Here is a 24,233-nt window from a genome sequence, read left to right as displayed (position 1 = left end):
CTAAAGATTAAGAAAAGATTTGATATCTTTCCTTATTTGTAGATTAAGAGAGATTTTAATTTTTAAAGATAACTTTCTTTTATCCACATGTTTAAAAGAAAGATTTTAATTTATTAAATTTCCTTTTTATTAACCACCATGAAGGGAAAAATTATTTGAGAAATTTTTATAAATTTCGAAGCAAATAAGGAAGTGTTAGTTCTTGTGTGAATTAAAATTTCCTTGATTAAAGGGATTAAGGTGGCCGGCCATTACAAATAGAAAAGAAAATTTATTTTTAATTAAATAAAATTTCCTTTTTAATGGCAAAATAATTAAGGAAGTTTTTAATTAAATTTCCTTATTTGCCAAGACCAAGGATTATAAAAGAGGGGGTAGAGGTGCCTTCATGGGTGATCAACTCTATTTTATTCTTCCTCTCTTTTCCTCCTTGGTGGCCGGCCCTAGCTTCTTTCTCTTCTCTTCTTCTTGTGGCCGGTGGCAATCCCTCTTGGAGCTCTTGATGGTGGCCGGTTCTAGCTAGAAGAAGAAAGAGAGAAAGGAGGTTTTGTTTCTTGCATCCATTGGAGCTTGGTGGTGGTGGCCGGACCTCTACTTCTCTTGGAGAATTTTGGTGGCCGAAACCTAGAAGGAAGAAGAAGGTGCTTGGTGGTTCTCATCTTGGAAGATCGTTGCCCACACAATGTCCGAGGTTAGAAGAGGAATACGGTAGAAGATCAAGAGGTCTTTCTAGAAGGTATAACTAGTATTTTTTCTTTCCGCATCATACTAGTTATTTTTGGAAATAATACCAAATACAAGAGGCTTACGTTCTAGTATTTCGAATATGTTTTTCGAAGTTGTGTTCTTTTGTTTTCTTTCTTTTCCTTGTGATTTGATTGTTCTCTTTGGTTAACCTAAAGTTATTTTAGGAAATTAAATATTAGCTTTCTATTAAAGGTTTTATCTAGTCGGTGGTGGTTGCTCCCATATCCAAGAAGGCCATGTGCCTCGCCACGTCAGTACTGGGAACCTTTTATGGAAATTAATATTTAATGGAATTAATAACTTAAGGAGACTTGGGTCGAACGTGTTAAGTTCCGCAGGAGATCCAAGTCAAAACCTAAAAGAACAAATAGATTAAGTTTTGGATCAAACGTGTTAAGTTCCGCAGGCGATCCAAAATTTAATTTAAAAGAACACATGGTAGCTAGGAAAAGGTTCAGACCTTTGTACAAAATTTTTGTACAGTGGAACCTCTAGGTTTTCCGAGTAGCAACCAACAGGAAGGAGAGGCCTTGAAAAACATAACAATTGATATTGTGGTGTTGGAGATCATCAAGTGGCCGACCCCTCTCCCTCTCTTCCCTTTGCTCTCTTTTGCTCCTTTGTGGTGGTGGTGGCCGAATTCTAGAGAAGGAGGAGAAGCTCTCCGGGTGGTGTTCGTCTTGGAGGATCGTCGCCCACACGACGTCCAAGAGGAGGCGAGGGATACGGCAGAAGATCTCGAGGTTTTTAGCATACAAAGAAGAGGTACAACTAGTATTTAATTTCTGCATCATACTAGTTAATTTTTCTTTGTATAAATACCAAATACAAGAGGCATTCGATTCTTGTTTTTCGAATTTAATTTCGATGTTGTGTTCTTTTCTTTTTTCCTTGTGATTTGATTGTTCCTTTTGGTTAACCTAGAGTTATATAAGGAAATTAAATATTAACTTTCCTTAAAAGGCTTTGTCTAGTCGGTGGTGGTTGCTCCCATATCCAAGAAGGTCAAGTGCCTCGCCATGCAGTACTGAAAGCCAATTTTGGAAACTAATATTTTATTGAATTTATAACCTAGGTGATTTGGATCAAACATGTTAAGTTCCGCAGGAGATCCAAATCTAAACCTAAAGGAACATATAAGTTAAACTTGGAATCAAACGTGTTAGGTTCCGCAGGAGATACAAGTTTAACTTAAAAGAACACATGGTAGCTAGGAAAGGTTCAGATCACGTACAAAATTTTTGTACAGTGGAGCCATTGGGTTTTCCGAGTAGCAACCAACACCAGGTAGATCCGACGCTTCGGTGACTTTTACACCAAGGCCCGCCACCATCCGACTCAGCTTTCGGACAGGATCAAATTTGGCGCCGTCTGTGGGAACACAACAACCTGTTCCGGAATGTGAAGATGGAGGAGTCTGGCCGCATCAATGTCACTACGACCGCCGGAGAATACGAACTCTTCATGGAGGCCAAGAGGCGAGCAACCTCCGAGAAGCAAGTGACTGTCTCTCGACCACGCCAAGCTCCTGCTGAAGCTTCTAAGGAGCCCCTCCCTGTCTCGGATCGGGGCTCTAAGAGAAAACAGCCTGAGGCATTTCCTCAGGTTCCTTATCGTGAGCCCGGCGTGGGGTATTATCAGCTAGAGCCCCAAGGCCACAACCTTAAGAAAGAACAGCCGCAAGTCTCCATGGCCGAAAGTTCCTTGCCACGAGACTCGAAGAAAGGGAAGGCTCTCATAATACCAGAAGTATTCCCGGAAGATTCGGACGAGAGAGTACCTTTCTGGGCTAGGATCTTGAATGAAAGATTGCCTAAGGGCTACAGGGCTCCGTTGATCGGGGAGTATGATGGGAGTAAAGACCCGGAAGAGCATTTATGCAAGTTTAAAAATACAGCCCTGCTGCACCAATACAGTGATGCTGTCAAATGTCGAGTTTTCTTGAACACTTTAGCTGGCTCGGCATTAAAGTGGTTTGATGGGCTACCTCAAGGGTCCATCACCTGTTTCTTGGACTTCAAGACGGCCTTCCTGCATCGCTTTGCTAGCAGTAAGAAATATCAGAAGACGGATCACTGTCTTTTCGCTCTTAAGCAAGGGTCGACCGAGCCCCTAAGAAATTATATCAACCGCTTCAATCAAGTGGCCCAGGATGTCTCCACTGCCACTTTGGAGATTCTGATGAGCGCCTTCTCTCATAGATTAGGAGAAGGAGAATTCTTCAGAGATCTCATCAAAAATCCCGCTCGGAATTTTGATGAAATGGTAGAAAAAGCTGCCTGCTACATCAAAGTAGAAGAAGCACAGGCAGCTCGGAGGAAAGCCGAAAGACCACCTCCCTCTACCAACAATCCGGAAAGAAGGGTGCCTCAACCACCTCCTCAACCTCTGCCGCGCGCTCGGGAAGCTAGACCTACTTTCCATCCCGGGTCGGAGATTAGACCAGTTCCCTGAGTCACAGTCGTGCATGCTCCCCGACCTGGACCATGGAACACTCGGTATTGCACTTATCATCGGTCTCGCACTCATGATAAGCTTACCACCGCGTTTTCAGTTTGCTCGAGATTCCAAGCGAGTTGCTGAGTTAGGCTTACCACCGCTCGAGCTAGCCCCTCAAGTGCTCAAGATGATGGAAGAGCAACGAACCACGGCTGGACAGGCCGGGCAACCTCGCCCTGACCTAGCAGGACCCAGTGCTCATCAACTTGGCCAGGGGAAAGAGCCAGAAGGAGCGCGGGAAGCTGAAAATAGAGGCAATGCCGCTGTCCGAGAAATTGGCATGATCTCTAGAGGTCCAACTGATGGAGATTCGGGAAGAGCACGCAAGTCACATGTGCGCCGCTTGGAGGTTCACACTGTAGGATGCAGCCAGGAGCAGGCTTCTGGCCTTGTTATCAACTTCGGGCCTGCAGACCTGGAGGGTCTGCAGCTGCCTCATGATGATGCCCTTATCAGCAAAGCTATCATTGCCAATAGCCGAGTAGCTCGGGTTTTCGTTAACACCGGGAGCTCGGTCAATATTTTGTTCAGAACGACATTCGAAGAGATGCAGATCGATGCCACTGAACTTCAGCCTGTGGCCACGTCTCTATATGGATTTACAGGCAATGAGGTGAAGCCGATGGGTCAGATTAAACTAGCCATATCCCTGGGCACTGAGCCATTGGTGCGCACACGGAGGAGTACTTTTATAGTAGTTGACTCCCCCTCCTCTTATAATGTCATTTTGGGAAGGCACGTTCTGCATGAATTTAGGGCTGTTGTTTCAACCTTCCATCAGAAAATCAAATTTCCCGTGGACGAGCAGGTCGGGGAAGTTAAAGGAGAGCAGAGGGTTTCTCGCCGATGCTATATTGATATGGTTCAGGTGGAGGCTCGGAAAAATCAAAGGATGCAAGATGGGGGTGTCCACGCTGTTCAAGAAGAGCCTTTGCCTATGGCTGAAGAACCCAACCCCTGGGAGGAGGTGCAACTATACGCTGAGCGTCCTGAGAGTCTAACTCGCTTGGCAAGCGACCTTCCTTCTCCCCTCAAGGAAGAGTTAGTTCAATACTTGATTCGTAACCGGGACGTCTTCGCTTGGTCTACAGAAGAGTTACCCGGGGTCAGGCCGGAAGTAGCCGAGCATAAGTTACATTTACTACCAGATTCTCGACCTGTCAAGCAAAAGAAAAGAAACTTCTCAGCCGACCAGAACAAAATAATCAGAGCTGAGGTGGATCAACTCAGAAAGGCAGGTCATGTTCGAGAAGTGCAGTTCCCATCCTGGCTTTCTAATGTGGTCCTAGTGAAAAAGCCCAACAATAAGTGGAGAGTATGTATAGACTTCAGAGACCTCAACCGAGCTAGTCCTAAGGACTGCTATCCTCTGCCCCAGATCGATCAGATGGTGGATTCCACTGCCGGCTGCGAGAGGATCTACATGCTGGATGCATACCAGGGGTATCATCAGATACCTTTAGCAGTGGAGGACCAAGAAAAGGTTAACTTCATTATGACTGATGGTACCTTCTGTTATACCGTCATGCCCTACGGTCTTAGGAACGCAGGAGCCACATACCAAAGAATGATGGACGAAATCTTCCGGGAGCAGATCGGGCGCAATGTGGAGGTTAATGTGGATGACATACTCATCAAGTCCCCGCTAGCCGTGAACCTGATCAAGGATGTAGAAGAAACCTGCAAGACTCTCCGGCAATATGGGTTGAAGTTGAACCCCTTGAAATGCCTGTTTGGGGCTAAAGGAAGAAAATTCTTGGGCTACTTGGTGACCGAGCGGGGAATAGAAGCTAATCCAGAAAAAGTTCGGGCGCTACATGATATGCAGCCTCCCCAGAATTTGAAGGAAATTCAGAAGCTGGTCGGCAGAATAACAACCCTGTCAAGATTCATTTCCAGATATGCAGACCGGGTCGCTCCTTTCTTTAAAGTGCTCAGGAAGGCCTCCAAATTCCAATGGGATGAAGACTGTACCCGAGCTTTTGAGGAGCTGAAGAGGTATTTGGAAGCTTTGCCATCTTTATTCAAGCCAGTTGTTGGGGAAACCTTATGAGTCTATTTATCTGCCACCCCCGAGGTCATAGGGGCTATGCTTGTTAAGGAATATGACAATGTACAACGGCCAGTGTATTTCTTCAGTCATCTATTAAAAGGGGCCGAGACTTGATACACGACCCTCGAGAAGTTGGTTTATGGATTGGTCCTTATGGCTCGGCGGTTAAGACCTTACTTCTTAGCACATCCTATCACAGTTTTGACCAATAGCACCATGGGGAGAGCTCTGACTAATGTAAAAGTGGCAGGTCGGCTTATCAAGTGGGCTACGAAGTTGGGGGAATACAATATACAATATCAGCCGCGCACAACCATTAAGGCGCAGGTCTTAGCAGATTTCTAACAGAAATTCATCAGACCAACTCTGAAGAAACTTGGAAGGTCTATGTGGATGGATCGGCAAATCACCAAGGAAGCGGGGTCGGGGTCTTATTGATATCTCCCCAAGGGGATATACTCCAATTGGCTGTTCGATTGAATTTTCGAGTCACCAACAATGAGGCAGAATACGAGGCTTTGTTGGCAGGACTGCAAGCAACCCGGCACGTAGGGGCAGCCTGGGTAATCATTTATTCAGATTCCCAGCCAGTAACTAAGCAAATAGCCGGCAACTTTATGATAAATTGTGATAAATTACAAGTATACTGGGAAGCTTATGAGAAGATGAAAGAGGAATTTGCAGAGATCACAGTAACCAAGATCCCCAGGTCGGAAAATGAGAAGGCAGATGAGCTAGCAAAGATGGCCAGTTCCTTAACCACTTGGGTGTTGGACCGGTCAATGACACAAACTTTCCTTATAGCTCAAATAGATCTGCAAAACAATAGGGAAGCAACTATTGATTGGTGGACGCCCATGATCAACTATCTTAGGCAGGGTATCTTACCAACCGACCTAGAGGAATCACGGCTGGTCAGGAAGCAATCCCATGCTTATGTCATGATCGGGGATCAGCTTTACAAGAGGTCCTTCTCTAAACCCTTACTCAAATGCTTGGGTATGGAGGAGGCCGACCAAACCTTGCGAGAAATACATCTGGGATGCTGTGGCAGTCATGTAGGTGGTTGGACATTGTCTTGCAAGGTACTCCTGGCCGGGTATTTCTGGCCTACTTTACAAAGGGATGCTCACAAGTTGGTAAGTACTTGCCTGTCCTGCTAAAGACATCAAAATTTAACACATCGATCAACGGCTCTACTGAGAACATCTATAGTCTCATGTTCTTTTGATCAATGGGGCATGGATATTGTGGGACCATTTCCGATGGCTCCGGGTCAAAGACGTTTCTTGTTGGTGGCGATAGATTATTTCTCTATATGGGTGGAAGCAGAGGTCCTGGCCAAGATCACAGAAGATGCCGTCATCCAATTTCTATGGAAGAACATTCTTTGCAGATTCGGTATTCCTCACAAACTGGTGTCAGACAATGGAAGGCAATTTCAAGGGCAAAAAATCCAGGCCTGGTGCAAGGGGTTTGACATCACGCAAGCCTTCACTTCAGTGGCATACCCGCAACACAATGGTCAGACCGAGGTGGTTAATCGAGGAATTGTGCGAGGTTTGAAGGTTAAGTTGGATCATGTGGGAGGTAACTGGGTGGAAGAGCTGTTAAGCATTCTATGGGCTTATCGTACAACACCTTGAGAAAGTACAGGTCTGACACCATTCCATCTGGTTTATGGCAATGAAATGGTTGTACCCATAGAAATCGGAGTGCCATCAGTCAGGAGGACATTATACGATGAAGGAAACGCAGAGCGACGGTTGGCTGAACTGGACCTCATTAGTGAAACCCGTGACAGGGCGGCAGCTCGGCTGGAGGCCTATCGACAAAGAATGAGACAAAATTATAACAGAAGAGTGATTCCTCGATTCTTTGGGGAAGGAGATCTGGTCTGGAAGTAAATTAAGCCCGTGGGGTCTTACCTAACGGAGCCCCTATCTCCGCCTGAACTGGGCTGAGCCCGAAAGAATACAAAAAGCCTTCCAAAAGTATTATAGACAAGCGAACGCTGACGCCTTGAAGTTTTTCTGAAACGACGTCGCAAGAAGACTGATGCTGATGTACAGGGAGGTTGGAAGGGAGGTCATAACGCCATTGGGTCGGCTCGACCAAGGGTTCAGGTGATCTAACAAAAAAGAAGCGAGATTTCCACCCCTTGTTGGAAGAGGGCATGTCAGAAAAGAACTTGTTGTTAGGACCAAAAGTAGCTAGAGGGGGGGTGAATAGCTCGTCGCGTTCGCTCGTTGCTCGGCGTTGCTTGTTCCTTCAAAGATGTGCAGCGGAAAATACCGAAACAATCACACAACGCTAACACGGTTGGTTTACTTGGTATCCACCTCACAAGAGGTGACTAATCCAAGGATCCACACCAACACACACACCCTCCACTAAATAAAACTCTCCTTTATGGTAACTACCAAGGGCGGAGAAGAGACTCAATACAAGAGGAGAGGGAAAGGATACAAGAAATACAAGCTTACAAGCTTACAATGAGTATAAACCCTAACCCTAGCTTCTCTTCTTGACTTTGATCCGCCTCTTGACTTGGAAACCTTCCAAGATCCTTCAAGAACTGGCGATCTGAGCTTTGTGAGTGCTGTGGAGGAGCTGGCGAGAAATCTGGAGTGAATCGGAGAAGAGATGCGAAGATGAACGCTCGCCTTTATCGATGCCAACGGTCGGATCCGATCGATTCGAATGTTCCCAATCGATCGGGAGGCTTTGGATCGATCACGGATCGATCCAGAGCGCCTGTGCTCGAAAGCGCTGGATCGATCCACGGATCGATCCGGCGCTTATCGAGCGACGCGTCCCAATCGATCCAGCGATCGATTGGAACATCTGGATCGATCCACGGATCGATCCGAGGCTCTGCTCGCATAGGAAAGCTCGGATCGATCCACCGATCGATCCATCTCTGAATGATCTCGATCGATCCAACACTAATTTTGCCCAAAACCAAGTTCCAAGCCTCTCAAACCAACATCCGGTCAACCTTGACTGTTGGTACATCATGCCTAGCATCTGGTCACTCCTTTGACTGCTAGGACTTCCACCAAGTGTCTGGTCAATCCCTTTGACCCACTTAGACTTTTCTATTCATGCCAAGTATCTGGTCACTCCCTTGACCTACTTGGACTTCCCAACACCAGATGTCCGATCATCCTTGATCCATCTGGATTTTCCCTTGCTTGGCTTCACTCACCAGGACTTTCACCTAGCTTCACTCACTAGGGTTTTCCATCTGCCTAGCTTCACTCACTAGGGCTTTCACCTGGCTTCACTCACCAGGACTTTCACCTAGCTTCACTCACTAGGATTTTCCTTCTGCCTGGCTTCACTCACCAGGACTTTCACCTAGCTTCACTCACTAGGGTTTTCACCTGGTTTCACTCACCAGGACTTTCACCTAGCTTCACTCACTAGGATTTTCACCTAGCTTCACTCACTAGGGTTTTCCTTCTGCCTGGCTTCACTCACCAGGACTTCCCTGTCAAGTATCCGGTCAACCTTGACCTACTTGACTCTTCTTCAATCAATTTCTTATTGTCAAACATCTAAACTCAAACCAAGACTCAGCTTGGTCACCCAGGTCAACCTTGACCTGAGGGATGTTGCACCAACACTTGTAACTAGGCCTAGCCTGTACCATGAATACTCCCGGTTCCGAGCGTTTGAAAGAATAAAAATGATGGAAGAGTTGAACGGTCAAGGGAATTTGGTATATGCAACATGGAATGACAGTGTCGCATACAGCTCTAAAAAAGTTAGGAGCAAATTGAGAGGTGCAGATACCAAAGTAGAGGCTTAGTGAGGAGATGAATGGATGTATAGGAAAGCGAAGGCCTCCTAAAAGCTAGTCTCTAAAAATAGTCATGAAGCCTTCAGGAGGGTTCGCGGTATGTTCATGGGGTATAGGAACTCAAAGTTTATAAGCATCACTAATTCGCAAGTCAGACCGAATCACAGACAGGTCATGATCATCTATGTCAGAAATGAAACACGAATACCAAAGAGAGGCCTTACCGTCAGCCATTATCAAGGTGAGAAAGGTTGAAGAAGAGGTCGGTCGAAAGGAAGGAGAGCACCAGGTGTAAGGAGTTGAGAGGGGGAAGGCCTGAGACACCAAGAACGACGAAGGAACAAGAAAACAAAGGCAGTCGAAATGCTCAAGGCAATGATGGCAGACTGCCTTTGGGGCTTATAAAGGGGGTTTTCCTAGGGAATATTGAAAAGATGTGTCGAGTATATTTTTGGGTAAAGCGCCCAAAGCCGTCCGATCACTGAATGACATGCTCTTCTGGGAGGCCGTGTACAAAAAGGAGTGGAGTCGGCGGTGTCGTACGACGTAAGAAATAAAGGCGTGGGATAGGTGTCACCCCCTAGGAAACGTATTAATGATGGATGTGATAAGGAAATTATGAAATGTAGCGGGTGTACGAAAACGTTTGCCACACAATTCTCTTGGGAAGCGGCGAAGAAAAAAGGCGGGAAAGAAATTTGAATGTGGCGAGGCCACAAGACATCCTTTCCACAGGCTGAGTAAGATTTTAATATTTCTATCTTCGCAATACATCTGATACTATGTATCTTTTGCCCGCAGACGAAGTAGAAGCAGTCCCTTCAAACAATCCCTGGTCGGGAAATCACCCCCAGGTCGGCAACATCTATCCTGGTCGGGAAATCACCCCTAGGTCGGCAGCATCTATCTCCAAACGGGTTTTCATAAGAATTCCCGGTCGACTGTCCCAGACTCTCGCCCCAGTGTGAGTTATAAGTGAGCAAGGTTCTCACGCCCAACGACCGTCGAGGTCGGGTCTCAGACTCTCGCCCCAGTGCGAGTTATAAGTGAGCAAGGCTCTCACGCCCAACGACCTTCTCGGTCGGCTATCCCAGACTCTCGCCCAGTGCAAGTTATAAGTGAGCAAGACTCTCACGCTCAACGACCTTCCCGGTCGGCTGTCCCAAACTCTCGCCCCAGTGCGAGTTATAAGTGAGCAAGACTCTCACGCCCAACGACCGTTCAGGTCGGGTCCCAGACTCTCGCCCCAGTGCGAGTTATAAGTGAGCAAGGCTCTCACGCCCAACGACCTTCCCGGTCGGCTGTCCCAGACTCTCGCCCCAGTGCGAGTTATAAGTGAGCAAGGCTCTCATGCCCAACGACCGTTCAGGTCGGGTCCCAGACTCTCGCCCGAGTGCGAGTTATAAGTGAGCAAGACTCTCACGCCCAACGACCTTCCCGGTCGACTGTCCCAGACTCTCGCCCTAGTGCGAGTTATAAGTGAGCAAGGCTCTCACGCCCAACGACCGTTCAGGTCGGGTCCCAGACTCTCGCCCCAGTGCGAGTTATAAGTGAGCAAGACTCTCACGCCCAACGACCTTCTCGGTCGGTTGTCCTAGACTCTCGCCCCAGTGCGAGTTATAAGTGAGCAAGACTCTCACGCCCAATGACCATTCAGGTCGGGTCCCAGACTCTCGCCCAGTGCGAGTTATAAGTGAGCAAGGCTATCACGCCCAACGACCTTCCTGGTCGGCTGTCCCAGACTCTCGCCCCAGTGAGAGTTATAAGTGAGCAAGGCTCTCACGCCCAACGACCGTTTAGGTCGGGTCCTAGACTCTCACCCCAGTGCGAGTTATAAATGAGCAAGGCTCTCATGCCCAACGACCTTCCCAGTCGGCTGTCCCAGAATCTCGCCCCAGTGCGAGTTATAAGTGAGCAAGGCTCTCATGCCCAACGACCATTCAGGTCGGGTCACAGACTCTAGCCCCAGCGCGAGTTATAAGTGAGCAAGGCTCTCACGCCCAACGACCTTCCCGGTCAGCTGTCCCAGACTCTCGCCCCAGTGCGAGTTATAAGTGAGCAAGACTCTCACGCCCAACGACCTTTCCGGTCGGCTGTCCGAGACTCTCGTCCCAGTGCGAGTTATAAGTGAGCAAGGCTCTCACGCCCAACGACCTTCCCGGTTGGCTATCCCAGACTCTCGCCCCAATGCGAGTTATAAGTGAGCAAGGCTCTCACGCCCAACGACCTTCCCTGTCGGTTGTCCCAGACTCTCGCCCCAGTGCGAGTTATAAGTGAGCAAGGCTCTCACACCCAACGACCTTCTCGGTCGGTGCAATGATTTTCTCAGTCGGTACTCCTTATATTCACCGACACAAAATGCGGCAAGTCAAGTTATCATGCTGGATTGGTCAGTAAGTCATATTTCAAGGGTTCTTGCCAAATATGAAATTTTGCAGGCACATTCTCAAGTCACAGGCACACTCGCAAGCGTCTCATTTGCTTCTGCCAAAGGCTCATGTGTTAGGAGGTAAAAGGAAGATGGGGTAAGCAAGTTATCTTTATTATTTTTGCTATTTCTACTAGAAATATCAGAGAAACGCAGGTGTTCTATAAAAACATAATGATACCCGAGCAATAGGGTGTGGAGTTATACCATGAGTGGAACGCAGAAAATAGGGTTTATTTTGTTAAATCAGAGGTGCATTTTTTAAGGGTTTACATGGCTACCAGAGTTAGAGGCTTGATCCTTTCTAGCCAGATGAGCTTGGGCTTTAGTTAAATCTGTTTTAATAAGATCGATGACGCACTTCAGTTGCCCAATAGTCTCATCTTTGATCCGTCCTTCCTCTCTCAGAAGAGCCACCTCATCATCATACTTCATCTTCAGATAAATAATATAGTGCACCTGGCTCTGGAAATCCGATTGCGCTTTAAGCTTGAGGGTGATTTCGGCTCGGGTTCTGGATTTAGCGGCCAGCTAGAGGCTTTCTATTTCATGAGTAAGGGACGCTTGAAGATCTCTGCTCATAGTCATCTCCAACAGGATTTCTTCTTTTTGAGCCAGTAACTCCGTCAGAGCGGCAATTTGCTGAAGCGAGGCTTCCTCTTTCTGAGCCGATAACTCCAGCAGATGGGAAGTTTGTCGAAGTAAAGAAGCAAGTTCGCTAGGTTCTGTAATAGGTTCCATGAAGACAAGATACTGTATTAGCAAGAGGATAGCTTGAGGCATTAGATGCTCGGACCTTTTATATGGAAGGAGAAGGTGAAGGGATTTTCTCGGAATTTGAGTTGTTGCTTGGAGAACCGTGCGACATTCATGGAAAAGGAGTACGCTCGGAAGTTGAGGAATCAGCATACGCGAAGAAGGAGCCTGTTCGTCTCCCAGGACGGAGGGAAACTTTGTAGAATACAGATGGAAGATAGGTCGGCGGAGAACGTGGGAGTCAGGTCAGGTAACTCAAGGACATGGGTCTAGTCAGTTGGACTAGAGCCTCCTTCGACTAGACTTGAGGGGGAGACTTGTGATACGGTGCATGTTCGTGGGGCCAGTAAGATGATGTGGTTAGGAGTCAAGACCACAGGATGGTCAGAAGTCAAGCCTCCATGGCTGGTCAGAAGTCAAGCCTCCATGGCTGGTCAGAAGTCAAGCTTACGTGGAGGTCAGAAGTCAGGCTTACGTGGAGGTCAGAAGGCCAGCCTCCGTGGCTAGTCAGAAGTCAGGCTTACGTGGAGGTCAGAAGTCCAGCCTCCATGGCTGGTCAGAAGTCAAGCTTATATGTCAAGCTTACATGGCCAGGTTCCAAGTCTCAGCTGATGGGGCGGTCAAAGGATGGGAGTATAAGTCGGATAAGGGCCAGCCCTGATAGCGGTCAAGGACAGGGCCCACGGGCCAGGTACAGCTGAGGACTGAGCTCACAAGCCAAGTAAAGGTAAAGGAAAGAAGGCCCTTGGCGCAGAATAAACTGGGTGTATATGCCAGAACGTACAGGCCGTGGATAATAGCGGATAGATGCAGGTCGAGAAACAGACCTGGCGTACAGGTCGGGACGTACAAGTCATGGATAACAATAGGTGAGTGTAGGTCGGGACGTACAAGTCATGGATAACAGTAGGAGAATGCAGGTCGGGATACAGATCGGGCATACAGGTCGAGACGTACAAGCCATGGATAACAATAGGTGAGCGCAGGTCGGGAAACAGACCTGGCGTACAAGTCGGGACGTACAAGCCATGGATAATAGTAGGCAAAAGCAGGTCGGGACATAGCTCTAGTGTACAGGTCGGGACGTACAAGCCATGAATAACAGTAGGCAGAAGCAGGTTGGGACATAGCTCTAGCGTACAGGTCGGGACGTACAAGCCATTGATAACAGTAAACAGAAGCAGGTCGGGACACAACTCTAGCATACAGGTCGGGACGTACAAGCCATGGATAACAGTAGGCAGAAGCAGGTCAGGACATAGCTCTAGCGTACAGGTCGGGACGTACAAGCCATGGATAACAGTAAACAGAAGCAAGTCAGGACACAGTTTTAGCGTACAGGTCGGGACGTACAAGCCATGGATAATAGTAAACAGTAGGTTAGGGCACATACCTAGCGTACAGGTCGGGACGTACAAGCCATGGATAACAGTAAACAGAAGCAGGTCTGGACACAGCTCTAGTGTACAGGTCGGGATGTACAAGCCATGGATAACAGTAAACAGAAGCAGGTCGGAACACAGACCTAGCGTACAGGTCAGGACGTACAAGCCATGGATAACAGTAAACAGAAGCAGGTCGGGACACAAACCTAGCGTACAGGTCGGGACGTACAAGCCATGGATAACAGTAAACAGAAGCAAGTCTGGACGCAGCTCTAGCGTACATGTCGAGACGTACAAGTCATGGATAACAGTAAACAGAAGCAGGTCTGGACACAGCTCTAGCATACAGGTCGAGACGTACAAGCCATGGATAATAGTAGACAGAAGCAGGTCGGGACATAGATCTAACGTACAGGTCGGGACGTACAAGCCATGGATAATAGCGGACAAAGGCAGGTCGGGATACAAGCCTAATGCACAGATCGGTGTTGGAGTGTATACTGAAAGCCTAAGCTTTGTAAACATTCATTATGAATAAAGAATCACATTTGGTCAAATTTTCTACATTTAGTTGTAGTTGTTCAATTAATTTATATTGTAGATAATATAGTATGCGGTGTCACATACAGAAGATGATATTATCAGTACCTTATAAATTATAAACAGTAGCTCACGACCAAAATGGAAAGGAACAAACCATTAGAAGGTCGTAGTGTAATTAGGTATCAGTTTATCTTGACTGTATAATTACACTAGTACACTCAGAGTGTATTGAGTAGGACCATTTGAGGTCGTTTCTTTTATACTGACTTTATAAAGAAACAAAGACATCGGTTATTATGGAAGTGTGTGCTCTTAATCCTAATATAATAACAAGCACATATATTTGATATTTATTTCTTTAATTTATCAATGGGTGAGATTTAGTTCGATAAATCAATAAGCGATAAATTGGAAATGATATCACTTATAGTGTGTGTTGTTGATTATAGAAGAAGCGTGTCCTAGAGATACTAGGTTGATAATGTCCTCGAGAGGAGCTCATAAGGATTGTCATGTTAAACCACTGCAGGTGGACTTAGTCCGACATGGCGATAAGGTTGAGTGGTACTACTCTTGGACTAAGATATTAATTAAATGAGTTGTCAGTAACTCACTTAATTAGTGGACATTCGATATCTTAAACACGGAGACTAACACACTCATAATAAGAAGGAGCCCAAAATGTAATTTGGGATTGGTGCGGTAGTTCAATAATAGTTCTCTAGTGGAATGAATTATTATTGATAAAATTAAGTTGTGTGTTCGGGGCGAACACGGGATGCTTAATTTTATCGGGAGACCAAAACCAATTCCTCCTCTCGGTCCCTATCGTAGCCTCTTATTTATAGAGTTCTATACCCACCTATACCCACCCAATAGGGGCTGGCCAAGCTAGCTTGGGAACAAGCTAGGGCCGGCCTAGGTATAAGATTGGGTGGCCAGCCCTAGCTTGAACCCAAGCTAGTAGGGCCGGCCAAAATAAATTAAAAAGAATTTTTATTTTTATTTTTATTATGTGGAAGAAATAATTTATTAAAGAGAATTTAAATTAAAATATCTCTCTTATAAAAGATCTACAAAAGATTAAAGAAAGAGATTAGATCTCTTTCCTTATTTGTAGATTGGTGAGATATTTTATTTTCTCTTTAAAATTATTCACATGTTGATAAAATTAAAATTATAGAAATTTCCTTTTATCAACCATGAAGAGATTTTTAAAGAGAAATTTTATTTTTTAAAATTTCTGGAAACAAATTAGGAAGTTTTAATTGTTGATTAAAACTTGTCCAATTTGTTCTCCAATGATGTGGCCGGCCAATGTAGAATTAATTGGGAAATTTTATTTTATTTTTCTCAATTAAATCATGTCAAGGAAATTGAGGAAATTTTATTGTAATTAAATTTCCTAATTTGCCTAGGCCAAGGAATATAAAAGAAGGGGTGAGGGTGCCTTCATGAGACACAACCTCTATTATTTTCTCTCCCTCTTTTCCTTGGTGTTGTGGCCGGCCATCATCTATTCTCCTCTTCCTCTTTGTGGTGGCCGAAACTCTCTATTGCTTGGAGCTCTTGTGGAGGCCGGATACTACTTGGAGAAGAAGAAGAAGAAGAAGGAGAGGAAGCTTGCATCTCTTGGAGCTTGGTTGGTGTTTTTCTTCTTCCTTGGTGAAGCTTTCTTGTTTTGGCCGAACCTAGCTAGGAGGAGAAGAAAGGTGCTTGGTGGTTTCTCATCTCGGAAGATCGTTGCCCACACAACGTCCGAGGTTAGAAGAGGAATACGGTAGAAGATCAAGAGGTTTTTCTACAAGGTATAACTAGTAATTTTTCTTTCCGCATCATGCTAGTTATTTATGGAAATAATACCAAATACAAGAGGCTTACGTTCTAGAATTTCGAATATGTTTTTCGATGTTGTGTTCTTTTGTTTTTTTTCTTTTCCTTGTGATTTGATTATTCTTTTCGGTTAACCTAAAGTTATTTTAGGAAATTAAATATTAGCTTTCTATAAAAGGTTTTGTCTAGTCGGTGGTGGTTGCTCCCCTATCCAAGAAGGCCATGTGCCTCGCCACGTCAGTACTGGGAACCGATTATGGAAACTAATATTTAATGGAATTAATAACTTAAGTCGATTTGGGTCGAACGTGTTAAGTTCCGCAGGAGACCCAAGTCTAAACCTAAAAGAACGAATAGATTAAGTTTTGGATCAAACGTGTTAAGTTCCGCAGGCGATCCAAAATTTAATTTAAAAGAACATATGGTAGCTAGGAAAAGGTTCAGACCTTTGTACAAAATTTTTGTACAGTGGAACCTCTAGGTTTTTCGAGTAGCAACCAACAATCGGGACATACGAATCACGGATAACAGCATACAGAAGCAAGTCGGGGTACATATCTCGGAATACAGACCCAGCGTCCAGGCACTACAGGACAAACAGGCCAAGGAATCGTAATCGCTTGTCAGAAAGGGTCAGTGAATATTCAATGTGTCAGGGAATATGCTAATAATTGGGGCTCACTACGCCTTTGGTTTTGCCGCCGGCCTATTAGGAAGAGCCACGTGTCAATCACTGCCAGACAAAGCCTGACAACCGACATTCCCTGACACTCGCCAAATCCCAGAAACATCCGTTGCAGTATAAAAAGGGATGCTCTGTCCCTTATGCAGGTACGCTCACTCGTCATTTCTCACCAGTCTTTACTTTTTGTCCTTTCTCTGTGTTTTCTGAGGAAAAAGGACCTGACTTGAGCGTTGGAGGGCCTGACCCGAGGACTTTTCCCCTGGTTTCTGGTCTCTAACGCCTCGTGGGCTCGTCTAAGTGTGCACAGAGCAGCAGTGTCATCGTCCTGGTCATCTTCCTTTGTTAGCCGCCCGTGCAAACCTTTCAGAGGGGTACCAGGTAGATCCGACGCTTCGGAGACTTTCCGTCAACTTCCAATACACCAAGGCTCGCCTCCATCCGACTCAGCTTCCAGACGGAATCAACAGTGTTGAAGGTGCCTCCACCTCTTCAAGTGGGAGTGCGCCCTCCATGCCTTGAGGGTGCCCTCCATAGCATCCGAAGCACCCTTAAGGCCATTGAGGGCGCCCTCAAAGCAGTCAACATGACCGTTTCACATTTGGATAAAGATTTATCCAAATGCTTCGGTAGAGGTGCCCTCCACCCCTTGGGAGGCGCCCTCAACGTCGTAGATAGAGTTTCCATGAACTATAAAAAGGCCCCTGGAGCTAGGAAATAAAGTATCAACTCTTTTATTCAATTCCTAGCAACGTTTGAGCTTTCTTAGTGTATAAAAGGCTTCTCCGCCTTCAGAGAAGGAGATTGTTTCTGAGCTTTTCATCCGCCTTGGATTAACAACCACCTAAGTTGTAACCAAGTTAATTTCTTAAGTCTTTTCTCTATTTTCTGTCATTTTATTATTTTACTATTACATTTTTAGAGTTGAAAGAATGAGGAGGATATTTCTTATTTTTTAGGCAATTCACCCCTCTCCTATTGTCGGCCCGTTGCGCTAATAAATTCATCATGGTCTTAGATGAGACCGAAAGGATATCCATAGCTACCTGGTTAAAGCGCTGGATATATGCCCGGAGAGACTCTCTTGGTCTTTGCTTCAAAGAAAACAAATTGACGCTCATTTTTTGGTAGCGTCTATTGCTCGTGAAATGGTGTAGGAAGGTCATTCAGAAATCCTTGAAGCTTTGTATCGATCCGTCCGGCAGTCTCCTGAACTAGCGTTGTGCCGAGTGGGAGAGTGTGGTGAGGAAGACTCAGCACTTCACCCCATCTGTGTATTGGTGGAGGGTAGCCGCCTTGTCGAACTTACCCAGATGATCGTCCAGATCATCAATTGACCCGTTGTACTCTCCGATTGCCAGTGGAGCATAGTGCCTCGGCAATGGGTGCTACAGTATCGCTTTAGAGAACTGGCGGTTAATCCGTTCAGGAGACGCATCGCCTCGGGGCGCCTTCCCTTTCCGTGCGTCCCAAACGGGTGCTTCGTGCGAAGAGGATCTCCGCTCTTGATTCGCCTGAGCGATTTCCGAGGGCGTTTGGAACAGAACCCGGTGGAAAGGTATCGGTGCTAGTGGCGCCTCCCCATGCATACCGGTCGACCCTCTATTCTATCCCCAGATAGAAATTTGTTCTGGGCGGTCCTCTTGTGCCGCTCGGCCTCCTGCCGTTGAGATTGCTTGCTGCGCTTGCCGATCGGCTAGTGCCTTTTGTTGCTACTGCTCAACGATCTTTTATGCTCAAGCTTGTATGAGCATGTCTAGTTCCTCTTGGATGAGCGTCACTGTATGAAGTCATCCAGCATTTTCCATCTTCTCGGCTCGGATGCAGGTTGTGTTCCCACAGACGTCGCTAAATTTGATCATGTCCGAAAGTCGAGTCGACGGATGCTGGGGATGTGGCGCTCTTGTTGACTGTGCGAAGATTCCGAACGAAGCAGACCTGCAACCACAACTACGTCAGTGCCGAGGCCAGGGAAGGGTTCCCCGGCGTTGGCCCTCCGATGCTCAAGTCAGTCACCGGCGATGTGGAAGCAGTAGAACGAAGAAGTAGAACAACAGTAGCAACAGTAATATGCGCGTACCTCCAATGAAGCTTAGATCTCTTTATATAGGGCTCCTGTAACGCGCGTGCACATTTCCTAGAGTGTGCACGCTTCTCGAGACTTTTCTTGAGAAGATGTATCAGTAAAGTGTCTCTAACCCAATACCTCAATGAGTTGAGCACATCTCTGACCCGACAGTGGAAGCTTCCGTCATACGATCCTCTACCTGACCATGCCGCCAACCATGCCGTCTGTCGGGGGCACGGGCTCCCAGAAGGATATCGCCAGATCCTCCTTTTGTCCGTTCCTGGGCCGAGCGGGTAAGTCGTTTAACCAACCATCAGCCGTCCGGACGCTATCGTTCTCGGGTCGAGCGGGGTGGCCGCTCGGCCAACCTTCCACTGTCCGAGCTCCGCTGTTGTGCCGAGTGGAGCTGTGTCTGTATGTAGTCTACTCGGTCACGACCCCGCTTTGTTGGTTCTGAGGTTTGATGTAAGTCCGAGCGGACTAGCCGCTCGGCGTGTGCCTCACAAATATATGCTTCTATGAGCGTCAGAAGTTCGGTACGTGGTCAAGCTATAATGATGTTGGACTGGACATTCTTTATCCCGGTCGGGGAAAGGGGTTGCCCAACCTGCCGATGATGTAGGAGAGTTGACCATGCCTTGATTTTAACTTCCACCGTGACCTTACCCCTCCTTGAGATGGATCCCTTATCCCCGCATCAGATACCTTTAATCTTCTCATTATCATTGACCTCTTAAACATCCAATAATTCTATCTACCTCCAGAATATTTGTTTATTTTTTTATTTGTACCCTAATTGTTTTACCACACCGACATTGTATTACTAAAGAAGAGAAAAAGCATATGGCAACGCTTAGGAGAGGGCTTTCTTTACTAAGCTGAGCAACAGCTAAGCCTGAAGAACTTGACAGTGAAGAACGTGAGTGTGATCGCCGCCACTGCCACCTGCGATGCTCGACAAGAACTTGGTAATGAAAGTTTTGATCTGCCCTTTTCCGGCAATCGTCACCCGTCTCTCCTCCTCCCCGCTTCCATCTTCCACGTCCACCAGAGTGATGCTCATGTTGTTCCTCACGATGCACAGCTTCCCCATGAGAGGGACCAGAGCCGCCGCCTCCACAGCTCGGGAACTCCCCGCGTGCGCCTTACTGTCCCTCCCTCTCCTCCACGAGTCCGTCGCCGGATCGTACATCCTCAGCCTGCACCCGTCCTTGCAATCCGAAGCGAAGAGCTTGCCGTCGATGCAGACCGAGGGGTTCCTCCAGCCGCTCACCATGCCGTCGAGCACGCTCTCCCAGGTGTCGCTTTCCGGCACGTAGACTTCGCTGAGAACCTGCCGCTGCGCTCCGAGCCCTTTCAGGAACCATTTCCCTTGGTAGACGGCGCCGGCGAAGGGCACCATTGGGCTGCTCAGCTCGGCGACGAACGACCACCGGTTCTTGCTCGGGTCGTACACCTCCGACGACCGGAGGGACCGGCGGACGCCTTCGCTCTCCCCGCCGGAGACGTAAAGGCGGTTGTCGATGACGCAGGAGCCGAAGAACTGCCGGCGCCGGAGCAAGTCCGGAGCGCGGTGCCACTTGTTGGTCCTGGCATTGTAATAGATCACCCTCCTCATCGAGCCCTTGCGGGGGTCTCTGCCGCCGAAGAGGTAGAGATGGCAGCCACTCAGAGCCTCACAGCCGAACCCGACGGCCAGCGAGTAATCGTCGGGGATGGGAGGGAGAGGGTGCCATGACCGGCGGACGGGATCGAAGGCCTCCCAAGAAATCCGGCCGTCTCGGCCGTCTCTCTTGATGACGTAGAGCCATTCCTCGGCGAGGCCGAGGCTCCTGCGCAGCCAGTAGAAGTAGTTGCCGACGAGGAGGCGTTGCCACCGCCTACACACCAGCCTTAGCTTCCAATGATCAGCGCGGGGCACGCGGACGAGGCAGGCGACGGCGAGGTCGTCGGGAAGGCCAGGCAGCAAAGGAGATCCGCCTCGGCTTCTCTCGACTAATTCTGGCTTGATGTTGGCGCCGGTTCTCACAGGATGGATGGAGGTTCTGATGCTCGGATGAACACAGAGCTTCAAGGTCGGCACGTACTTTTTGGCTCCGGTCACCGTCTTGAATCCCGCATCTACTCTGCAGAGGCACGCTGAGCTATCAACCTGCGGAGACCAAACCGCGATCTCGTAAACAAAAATTGCATCGTGATTAATCATCAAGAAAATTAAAAAGAAGATTTAGCAGAAGAAGGCAGGAAGAAGTCACAAGAGGAGGGTGGTTCCTTCTCTCCCCGCCCCTTCTCAATTCAGCCTCTCCGTCCGAACTCATCATTTCATAAGCAAGAAGAAAAATAAGAAGGAGGCGGTGGCCTTCTCTGTTTTCCTCTGTGTTGGAAGTGCAGTGGCTTCCACTTGCAGTCGCTCAACCTGGGAATTGAAGTCGCGCGGTGGCCCGGCGAAGAAGACGCGCAATGGAGGAGGCCCTCTTTATTATTAATTTTATAAAAAACACCATTTTTTAAAAAAAAAGTTAAAATAATCCTGTCATCGTATTTCTAATTCCAAAGTTTAGAATAACTGACATAAGATATTAAAATAAATTAATTCAAGTGAATCAAAACTATGCATAATTATTTCTTTTATCAGGTGAATTAGAAAAATAATTTACTTTAACACATTTTAATAGTTATGACCTAGTTGTTATAGGTTGTTCTACAACAATTGATAACAAGAGTATTTTCAGGATAAAAAGGGGTGCTTTTAATAAAATTAATAATTAGTTTTTTTTTCTCATTTTTGATTAAATGGGGGTAGGAGATGGATGTTGATTCCATGTCACCATCGTGCAGTCAACTAGAGTGCTTTAATTCAATCATTTAGGGGGTTTTTCATTGGTAGATTGGGCTAAGATATGTGAGTTATCCATTGATGCCTCGCTCTCACCAGCTTAATTTCTAGGCCATGGATTGGCCATGCACAACAACCAGCACTAAGGAGAGATGGTGGAGCAATAAATGATGAGACAAGAATAGAGAGATGGATGTGGATGTCCCCTTGTGAGAATGAGGAATAAGTTGGAATACAAACTTACAACAAAACAATACATGGCCAAAATTCCTACATCTATGGCTCCCATATTTTGTTTGTTTTGTTTTCTTTGAGTATCCCACACCTACTCGATTGCGAAAAGCTCTAAATGCCCTTTAAACTTACCTAGACCACTCACCCTTTAAATTACAAATGTCATTTTGTCTCCCTTTCAAGCACTCATTTATCTTTCTTAAATGTCATTTTATCTCTTGATCATCGATGGGTTTGACTCTTCTTTTCTTCTCTGATCAAAAGTGTCATTCTTATATGAGTATGTATGTTTTTGTATCTGGATAGTTTCAACGTTTTTGTGTTTGTTGTCTACTGTTGATGCAGAAGAATTTTGAACCCACTAATTGCCCTTCGAAATCTTAAAATGAGAAGCAATTTGGACTCTCCTAACACATACTGAGATCAATTTTTCAGTTTTATAGGCTTATCTAGCCTATCTTGATTAACATAAATTACCTCTACGATTTAAGAAATTTTTTATAAAACGACGATTAAATTTACTATATTATATCAAGTTGAATATTAGCCTGTGATGGCACGAACATCTTTTAGGAGATACAGTAAAGATGATATAGATATGTATGTATTTAGATGATTAATAAATATTTTGATTAGACAATGTGAAATGATGACAAATATGTACATCAAACGAGCAAAAAGAAGAAGACGATTAAAAAACTTGGTTAATAATAAAAAAATAAGATATAATTTATTTAAATATAGATGATGATATAGTAGTGATAGAGCTTAATAAAATAGAAGAATTCATATATGACCTACTTCATAGGATAAGTTTTGATTATTGTATAAGCTTATCTAATAGACTGAATTTCACAAATAAAGATTTATTATGGTCTTAAGAACGTCTTAGAATGGTCCATATCACCCTAAGAGATCAATAAGATAAAATGACTAAATATTGTAAAAGATAATATCCTTCATCAAGTGGTTTAGATCATTGTCTCATAATTAAATATAGATAAATAAATTAGGAATCAAATAGACCCTCGTGTAGGACATTTTTCATGATTTCATCGTGATTCGATCCTTACCTCATGCTATAAATTTGTCATATAATTACTAACTCGATTATATCATGGGACGAGGCAAAGAGACTAACAGAACGTACAAACTAAAGTATCCAAATAATTCAAAAAGAAGATGTGTTTTATATGAAAGGGACTGCGATGTGGCTTTGCTTTTTTACTTGGAAGTTTGTGAATTTAATGTCTTCTTAGAAGCTTTATCATGAGAAAATCATTATATTGGCCATCATGATTAGATCCAATTGTTAGGACATGTAGAGAGGTAGAGAGTAATGAATAGTCTCGTTCACTTTTTCGATAATGATTTGTAGTTGTTGTGTTTCAAAGGATGTCCACATATTTCCATAATGACATGATATTATCCGCTTTGGGTCTAGACCCTAATGACTTTGCTCTTGGACGCTATCCAAAAGGCCTCATGCCAATGAAAATATCATACATCCTTTTAAACCCATGATTTTTACCAAATCTTTCCAATATGAGACTTTGATTGGATCCCAACAATTCTCTCCTTAAACGAAGGACCACAATTACTCTCATGGTCCGGGCCTTCCCGCAAACATCTGGTCACCCTGACCTACTCTGGGCCTCCCCACAAGCATCCGCACCTAGTGATCTTAACCTACTCCAGGTCTCCCCACGAACATTCGATCACCTTGACCTGCTTCGGACTTCCCTACGAGCATCTGGTCACTTTAACCTGCTCCAGGCCTCTCCGCAAGCATCCAGTCATCCTGATCTGCTTCGGGTCTCTCCGCGAGTATCCAGTCATCATAACATGCTTCGGGGCCTTTCCCACAAACATTCGGTTATCCTCATCTGCTCCAAGTCTCCTTGCGAGCATCTAGTCACTCTGACCTACTTGTCTCCCCGCAAGTATCCGATCATCCCGATTTACTTCGGGCTTACCCTAACTTCGTTCAAGGCCAACCACATTGCATTTGGTCTGGACCATGACTCTGATACCATTTGTTGTGCCCTAAAAGATGTCTACATATATCCACAATGACAAGATATTGTCCACTTTCGGCCTAGGCCCTCATGGCTGTTGGAACCCTAGGGTTGTTTTGATGTGATCAAACAACTTAACTTAGGTCCTGTGGTGTTTTAACCCTATGTCTAAGTATACAGAAACTTAGGAGTACAGAAAGTCGAGCGGAAGACGCAGTTAGCGAGAAGGACGGCACAGACGGGCTCGGTGCGTCTGAGGGACGAGGCGCTACGGAAGAGTACACCGGTGGACGAGAAGGAAGCGTGCGGTGTTTCTGAGGGATGAGAAGCCGGAGCGGAAGAT

The 24,233-nt window shown here is 46.0% G+C and overlaps 1 protein-coding gene across 1 annotated transcript; it reads right to left on the bottom strand.

The window, feature by feature from the left end:
- Nucleotides 1-19,504: 19,504 nt before the first annotated feature.
- Nucleotides 19,505-21,255, bottom strand: LOC122009558 (F-box/kelch-repeat protein At1g55270-like). The gene is made up of 2 exons (XM_042565759.1): nucleotides 21,058-21,255; nucleotides 19,505-20,954 (listed from the first exon to the last, which is right to left on the bottom strand). Exons 1-2 carry the CDS (start codon nucleotides 21,121-21,123, stop codon nucleotides 19,692-19,694), a joined length of 1,329 nt encoding a protein of 442 aa, XP_042421693.1. The 5' UTR covers nucleotides 21,124-21,255; the 3' UTR covers nucleotides 19,505-19,691.
- Nucleotides 21,256-24,233: the final 2,978 nt, after the last annotated feature.

This window comes from Zingiber officinale, chromosome 8A, assembly GCF_018446385.1.
Source record: "Zingiber officinale cultivar Zhangliang chromosome 8A, Zo_v1.1, whole genome shotgun sequence".
NCBI classification, from domain to species: domain Eukaryota; kingdom Viridiplantae; phylum Streptophyta; class Magnoliopsida; order Zingiberales; family Zingiberaceae; genus Zingiber; species Zingiber officinale.
The sequence above is the reverse complement of the archived record's forward strand: the minus strand, read 5'-3'. Positions and strand labels throughout refer to the sequence as shown.